Source organism: Hemitrygon akajei, chromosome 6, assembly GCF_048418815.1.
Source record: "Hemitrygon akajei chromosome 6, sHemAka1.3, whole genome shotgun sequence".
NCBI classification, from domain to species: Eukaryota; Metazoa; Chordata; class Chondrichthyes; order Myliobatiformes; family Dasyatidae; genus Hemitrygon; species Hemitrygon akajei.
Genome location: NC_133129.1, coordinates 102,768,676 through 102,775,975, shown reverse-complemented (window position 1 = coordinate 102,775,975; position 7,300 = coordinate 102,768,676). Strand labels below are relative to the sequence as shown.

At 48.2% G+C, this 7,300-nt stretch overlaps 1 protein-coding gene across 1 annotated transcript; it reads right to left on the bottom strand.

The window, feature by feature from the left end:
• Positions 1-2,004: 2,004 nt before the first annotated feature.
• On the bottom strand, positions 2,005-6,931 carry LOC140728747 (solute carrier family 35 member G3-like). The gene is made up of 2 exons (XM_073047694.1): positions 6,754-6,931; positions 2,005-3,038 (listed from the first exon to the last, which is right to left on the bottom strand). The coding sequence occupies exon 2, from the start codon at positions 3,019-3,021 to the stop codon at positions 2,023-2,025; it is 999 nt and encodes a 332-aa protein (XP_072903795.1). The 5' UTR covers positions 3,022-3,038; positions 6,754-6,931; the 3' UTR covers positions 2,005-2,022.
• Positions 6,932-7,300: the final 369 nt, after the last annotated feature.

Below are 7,300 nucleotides of genomic sequence, written 5' to 3'. Positions count from 1 at the left end.
GTGTGTGTGTGAGAGAGAGAGAGACACACACACACACTGCCTAGGTTGCTGATAGAGCCAGAGACATTTACGCAGAATGTGTTTGTGTGTGTGTGGAACGCACTGCCAGGGTTGGTGGTGGAGACAAGATACTTTTTATGACGTTTATATACATGGATGACAGTAAAATGTGTGAGGGAAGGGAGGGGTCAGATTGATTTTGGAGCAGGTCTGGGGTACATTGTGGGCATGCAATGGTATGGTTTATAATTGCTTATGTCCCGAAGTTTGTTTTGTGGCAGTAGTACAGCACAAGATATAAAAATACTATAAGGTAAATAAATGTAATGTACACAAATGGAAGAATCTGATGGTGATCATGGGTTTATGGACTGTTCAGAAATCTGATGGAAGTGGGGTAGAACTTATTCCTGATGCGTTGAGTTTTGGTCTTCAGGCTCCTATGCCTTCTACCTGATGGTAGTAACGAGAAAGGGACATGTCTTGGATGGTGTGGTCCTAATGATGGACGCTACTCTCTTGAGGCCTGTTTCTCAGTGATGTTGCCGATGGTGAGGCGGGTTAAACCCATGAGTTTACATCTCTTTTCCAATCCTGTGGATTGGCGCTTCCATACCAGACAATGATGCAATGATTCATCTGTCGAAATTTTATGGAGTCTTTGGTGACCTACCAAATCTCAAACTCCTAATGAAGCAGTATGTTGCGCTGGAATGTGAGGCGACTCTTGCATGCTATCTCTGTCACTGTTAATGCAAACACCACGTTTCAAAGTTCAATGTAAATTTATGATCAAAGAACATATCTGTCACCAGATACAAGCCTGCGGTTCTTTTCTTTGGGGGATACTCAGTAAATCCAATAACCATAGTAGAATCAATGAAAGACCCCATCCAAAAGGGCAGACAACCGGTGTGTGAAAGACAACCAACTGTGCAAATAGGAAGGAAAAAAATAATAAATATGTAAGCAATAAGTCTTGAGAACGTGTGATGGAGTCTTTGACAGGTTGTGGGAACATTTCAATGATGGGGCAAGTGAAATTGAGTGGTTCAGGAGCCTGATGGTTGAGGGGTAGTAACTGTTTCTGGACCTGGTGGTGTGAGTCCTGAGGCTTCTGTACCTTCTTCCTGATGGCAGCAGTGAGAAGAGAGCATGTCCTGGGTGGTGAGGTTCCTGATGACGGATGCTGTTTTCCTGTGACAGTGCTCCGTGTCGATGTGCCCAGTGGAATACTGAATGTTTGGATATTCATGTGATACATACATTAATCTGAATCTAATGAAGTTTAGCCCCTGGCGGGTCTCCTTCGTGATTGCATCAATATGCTGTGCCTAGGATAGATTCTATGAGATGCTGGGCCCACTGCCAACCTTTGGATGTGGCATAGATTCACCAGGATCCACAAACTGGCATTTACTCCCCTGGGATTTATGATAGTCAGAGAACAACTCAATCAGAATGGAATTGATAAGCAGGGAACCGATTCCCGTCGATCCAGGACCATGGGAACTGGGGATGTGGTCAGGATCTGAACGTTGGAGCTGGGCATTTGGGAATAACATTTAGAAAGGACAGGAGACGATTGGAAGCCCGGCAATCAGTCTCACTTCTGCTGTCAGTACTATCGTAGTGGAGAGAGTTGGAATGTCTCAGGGATGGAGGGAGAGGCTGGGACTGGAGATAGAAGGGAAAGGGATTGATTTAAAACATCAGCCTTTGAAAGGCCTAGATAGAGTGGTTGTGGAGAGAATGTTCCTGTAGTAGGAGCAGTGGGATTTATTACACCCCATTAGTATGGAGATGAGGAAGGATTTCTTTATGCCGAGGGTGGTGACTCGGTGGAGTTCATTCGTAAGAGGTTATGGGGAGAAGGCAAGATAATGGGACAAATAAACCAGCCACGATGGAATGGTGGAGCATTCGAACAGAACGTCCTCATTCTTCTCCTCTGCCTCACCCACACCACCCACCCTGCCGACTAATGGAGACAGATGTCAAGTGTCTACAAGCAAATAGTCTTTAATGCCCTTGCTTTCCTGAGCCCTCCTCCCTGTCCTGTACAATGTTGTGAGCAGTCAGCACGACGATGCTGCCGATGATAACGCCAGCGCCGCCGACATCATAGGCGTCAACGGGTTCGTTGAGCACGAAATACTGGACGGTCATGGTGACCACCACCTCGGAGTGGAGTAGGGCACAGACCAGGGCTGGGTGCGCCTTGGTGACGGCGTAATTGGCGCAGAAGAAGGAGACCAGGGCCAGGAGGGTGAGGCCAACCACGCAGCTCCAGGTGAGTGGGTCGGTAGTGACCACGGGCTCCTGGAGCAGGGGAACCAATGGCGCACACAGCAAGCTGCCCACAACACCGAAGGTGAAGGCGGCCGTCAGCAGTTTGGCTGGGTGCGAGAGAGCGCGGAACAGGAGCAGGGCCACTGAGAGCGCCAGACCCCCCAGCACGGCCAGCACATAGCCCAGTAGCTCGGCGAGGAGCTTGCCCCTCCTCAGTCCCGCCAGGTCAGGGGCCACGATGAGCGAGAGGCCAGCCGTGCTGCCCAGCAGGCACAGCCAGTCCCAGCAGCTGAGGCGTTGCGTGCCGAGGGCCGCGCTCATCAGCGCGGAGCAGAGCGTCGAGGTGCCTTTCCGCACGGTGGTTGCGCTCCCGGCTGGGATCAACATGAACGAGCTGTAGGCGCAGCCCACCGACAGCACGTTGACCACGGCGTGCGCGAAGATAGGTCTCCAGGCGGGTCGGGGCCCGAACAGCGGCAGCCCCTGGCACTTCATGGTGAAAGCCAGCCCTACATGAAGGAGGCAGCGGAAGAGCAGGATCTCCAGCGAGGGCACCCGCGATGCCTGGTAGGCGATGCGGGCGAACGGCGCCACGAAACCGGCGGGCACCCCACCTCCGAATAGGGCCACCACCAGACCTCGGCCGCTGTCCGACAGGCAGCTGCCCGACCCGCACTGGGTGGCCGCCGGCGCTCGCCGCCCCTTCTGATGCTCTGCCGTCTGCTGCATCGGGCTGACAGAGGGACCTGGACAGAAACAGAGGAGAGAGGGTCACAGGGTGAAAGGACACGGGACCATCCGGTGCTAACCGAGATTCCCATCTATGCTAGTCCTGTTTGCCTGCCTTGGGTCCATATCCCTCTGAATCTTTACTGCCTGTGTACCTGTCCAAATGTCTCTGAATGTTAGTAAAATTACCTGCAAGCACCTCCTCTGGAAGTTCGTCCAGATGCGGACTGGGTGAAAAAGTTCCCTCTGAGATTTCCTCCGCACTCTCCTTAAACTGGTGCCCTGTAGTTTTTGATTCCCCAACCCTGGGGAACAGAGTGTATTCACTTTTTCTGCGTCCCTCATGATTTTATACACCTCCGCAACATCGCCCCACATTTGTGAACCTCTCTCTATAACCCAGTCCCTTAAGTCCCTGAAATATTTTCATAAATCTCCTCTGCACTCTTTCCAGCTTAATAAAACCTTTCCTACACCAAGGCAACCAAAACCGAGCACGATATTACACCATAAGACACAGCAGCAGAATTAGGCCATTCAGCCCATCGAGTCTGCTCCACCTTCCATCATGGCTGATCTCAGATCCTACTCAACTCCATACACCACTCTTACCATAATCTTCGATGCCCTGACCAATCAGGAAACTCTCAGTTTTTGCTTTAAACATACCCGTGGACCTGGCCTCCACCGCAGTCTGTGACAGAGCTTTCCATGGATTCACTGCTCTCTGGCTAAAAAAAATCCCACCTTAACTCTGTTCTAAAGGGTTGCCCCTCAATTTTGAGATCTGGACATCCCCCAACATAGGAAACATCCTCTCCACATCCAACCTATCTAGTCCTTTCAACATTCGATAGGTTTCAATGAGGTCCCCACGCATTCTTCTAAGTTCCAGTGAGTACAGGCCCAGAGCTGCCAAATGTGCATGTTAACCCCATCATTCCTGGAATCATCATTTTGAACCTCATCTGGACTCTCTCCAGTGTCAACACATCCTTCCTGAGATAAGGGGCCCAAAACTGTTGACAATACTCCAAGTGCAGCCTGACTAGTGTCTTATAAAGGCTCAGCATTATCTCCTTGCTTTTATATTCTATCCCCCTTGAAATAAATGCCAACAATGTATTTGCCTTCTTTACCACAGACTCAACCTGGAAATTAACCTTCTGGGAGTCTTGCACGAGGACTCCTAAGTCTCTCTGCACCTCTGATGTTTGAATCTTGTCCCCATTTAGATAATAGTCTGCACTATTGTTCCTTTCACCAAAATACATTATCATTCATTTCCCAACACTGTATTCCATCGCATTGCTTCCTCAGCACTACCTACCCCTCCACCTATCTTCTTATCATCTGCAAACTTTGCCACAAAGTCATCAATTCCATTATCAAAATCATTGCCAAACAATGTGAAAAGCAGCGGTCCCAATACTGACCCCTGAGGAACACCACTAGTCACCGGCAGCCAACCAGAAAGGCCCCTTTTATTCCCACTCACTGCCTGCTGCCTGTCAGCCATTCCTCTATCCATGCCAGTATCCTTCCTGTAACGCCATGGCATTTTATCTTGTTAAGCAGCCTCATGTATGGTACTTTATCAAATGCCTTTTGAAAATCCAAGTAAATGACATCCACTGCCTCTCCTTTGTCCACACTGCTTGTTAATTCCTCAAAGAACTCTAACAGATTTGTCAGGCAAGATTTCCCTTTACAGAAACCATGCTGACTTTGATTTATTTTATCATTAGTCACCACATGCCTTGAAACCTCATCCTTAGTAGACTCCAACACTTTCCCAACCACTGAGCTTAGGCTAACTGGCCTTTCGTTTGCCTTCCTCCCTTCTTAAAGAGTGGAGTGACATTTGCGATTTTCTAGCCCTCCAGAACCATGCCAGAATTGTGTGATTCTTGAAAGATCATAACCAATGCATCTTCTATCTCTTCAGCAACCTCTCTCAGGACTCTGGGATGTAGACCATCTGGTCCAGGTGACTTATCCACCTTAATTCATTTCAGTTTGCCTAGCACTATTTCCTTTGTAATAATAATGGCACTCACTCCTGCTCCCTGACACACTGCTAATGTCTTCCACAGTGAAGACAGATGCAAAGTACTTATTAAGTTCATCTGCCTTTTCTTTATCCCCCATTACTACCTCACCAGCATCATTTCCCAGTGGTCCAATATCAACTCTGAGCTCCCTTTTACTCTTTATATAACTGAAAAAACTTCTAGTATCTTGCTATATATTATTGGCTAGTTTGCCCTCGTATTTCATCTTTTCCCTTCCTATAGCTTTTTAGTTGCCTTTTGTTGGATTTTAAAAGCTTCCCAATCATCCAACGTCCCACTCACTTTTGCTACCCTATATGCCCTTTCCTTGGCTTTTATGCAGTCCTTAACTTCCCTTGTCTGCCTCGGTTGCCTACCCCTGGCATTTGAGAACTTCTTCTGTGGACATACCTATTCTGCACCATGTGAACTATTCCCAGACATTTCAGCCACCTCTGCTTTGCCATTATCCCTACCAGTATCCACCTGGGCAAACTCCTCTTGCATGTCTCTGTACTTCCCTTTATTCCATTGCGATACTGATGCATGTGACTTCTGCTTCTCCCTCCCAAACTGCAGTATGAATTCAATCAATTTATTCTGAATGCTATGTTCTTTTAAATACATCATCTTCAGTCCTATATTCCTTGTCCTTTTGAATTTTGCCTCTGTTGTACAATTTAATTCTTTGTCTGCACTTGTATGCAATCATTGGCTTGTCCTTCCTTATGTTCATGTTACACCCAGGTAAACCTACGCAAACCATACTCCAATGTGACCTTACCAGCATTTAGTATAACTGCAGCACAGCGTCCAAACTACCTCCTGTACCTAATAAAGTGGCCACTGGGTAGATTTCCTATCTTCTGCTGCTGTCGGCCATCCACTTCAAGGTTCAATGTTGTTCATTACGAGATGCTCTTCTGTACAGCACTGTGGTAACGTGTGGTTATTTCAGTTACTGTCACCTTCCTGTCAGCTTGAACCAGTCTGGCCATTCTCCTCTGACCTCTCTCATTAACAAGTTCTTTTCACCCTGTCGCTCACTGGATTTTTTTGCTTCTCTGTGAACTCTAGAGCAGGGATTCCCAACCTGGGGTCCATGCATCCCTCGTTTTATGACGTTGGTCCATGGCATACAAAAAGGTTAGGAACCCCTGCCCTAGAGACTGCTGTGTGTGAAAATCCCAGGAGATCAGCAGTTTCTGAGATACTCAAACCACCCTGTATGACACCAACAATCATTCCACGGTCAAAGTCACTTACATCATGTATTCCCAATTCTGATGTTTGGTCCGAACAAAGACTGAACCTCTTGACCATGTCTGCATGCTTTTATGCAGTGAGTTTCTGCCCCATTATATTATTTAATGAGCTGGTGTAGCTTATAAAATGGCCACTAATGTGTATACTTAGTGCCCTGACTAATAAAGGCCAGAGTGCCAGAAGCAACCTTGTCTATCTGTGACACCACTTTCAGGGAACCACGTACTGTTCTACAATACTTTCACTGTGAAAGTCTGCCCTCATTTCTCTTCCCAACATGCAATGGTTCACACTGATCTGAATTAGACTTGCCATTCCTCAACCACTAATGAAGATCACTCTGTAAATCCTGATTTCCATCTTCACTGTCATCTACACCACCTATCGCCCTGTTATCTGCCAACTTACTAACCATGTCTTCCACATACTCATCCAAGTCTTTGATATTGTTGACGGCATTTGTCAGACCTCACTGGGAGCACGGTGCACAGTTCCAGTCTCCATATCCATGGGTCAGACCACACCAGGAGCACCATGCACAGTTCCAGTCTCTGTATCCCTGGGTCAGACCACACCAGGAACACTGTGCACAGTTCCAGTCTCTGTATCCCTGGGGTAGACCACACCAGGAGCACCGTGCACAGTTCCAGTCTCTGTATCCCTGGGGTAGACCACACCAGGAGCACCATGCACAGTTCCAGTCTCTGTATCCCTGGGGTAGACCACACCAGGAGCACTGTGCATAGTTCCAGTCTCTGTATCCCTGGGGTAGACCACACCAGGAGCACTGTGCATAGTTCCAGTCTCTGTATCCCTGGGGTAGACCACACCAGGAGCACTGTGCACAGTTCCAGTCTCTGTATCCCTGGGGTAGACCACACCAGGAGCACCGTGCACAGTTCCAGCCTCTGTATCCCTGGGGTAGACCACACCAGGAGCACCGTGCATAGTTCCAGTCT

What these genes read in the sequence shown, in the direction of transcription:
- LOC140728747 (XM_073047694.1), bottom strand. Translation starts at nt 3,021, where the DNA reads ATGCAGCAGACGGCAGAGCATCAGAAGGGGCGGCGAGCGCCGGCGGCC.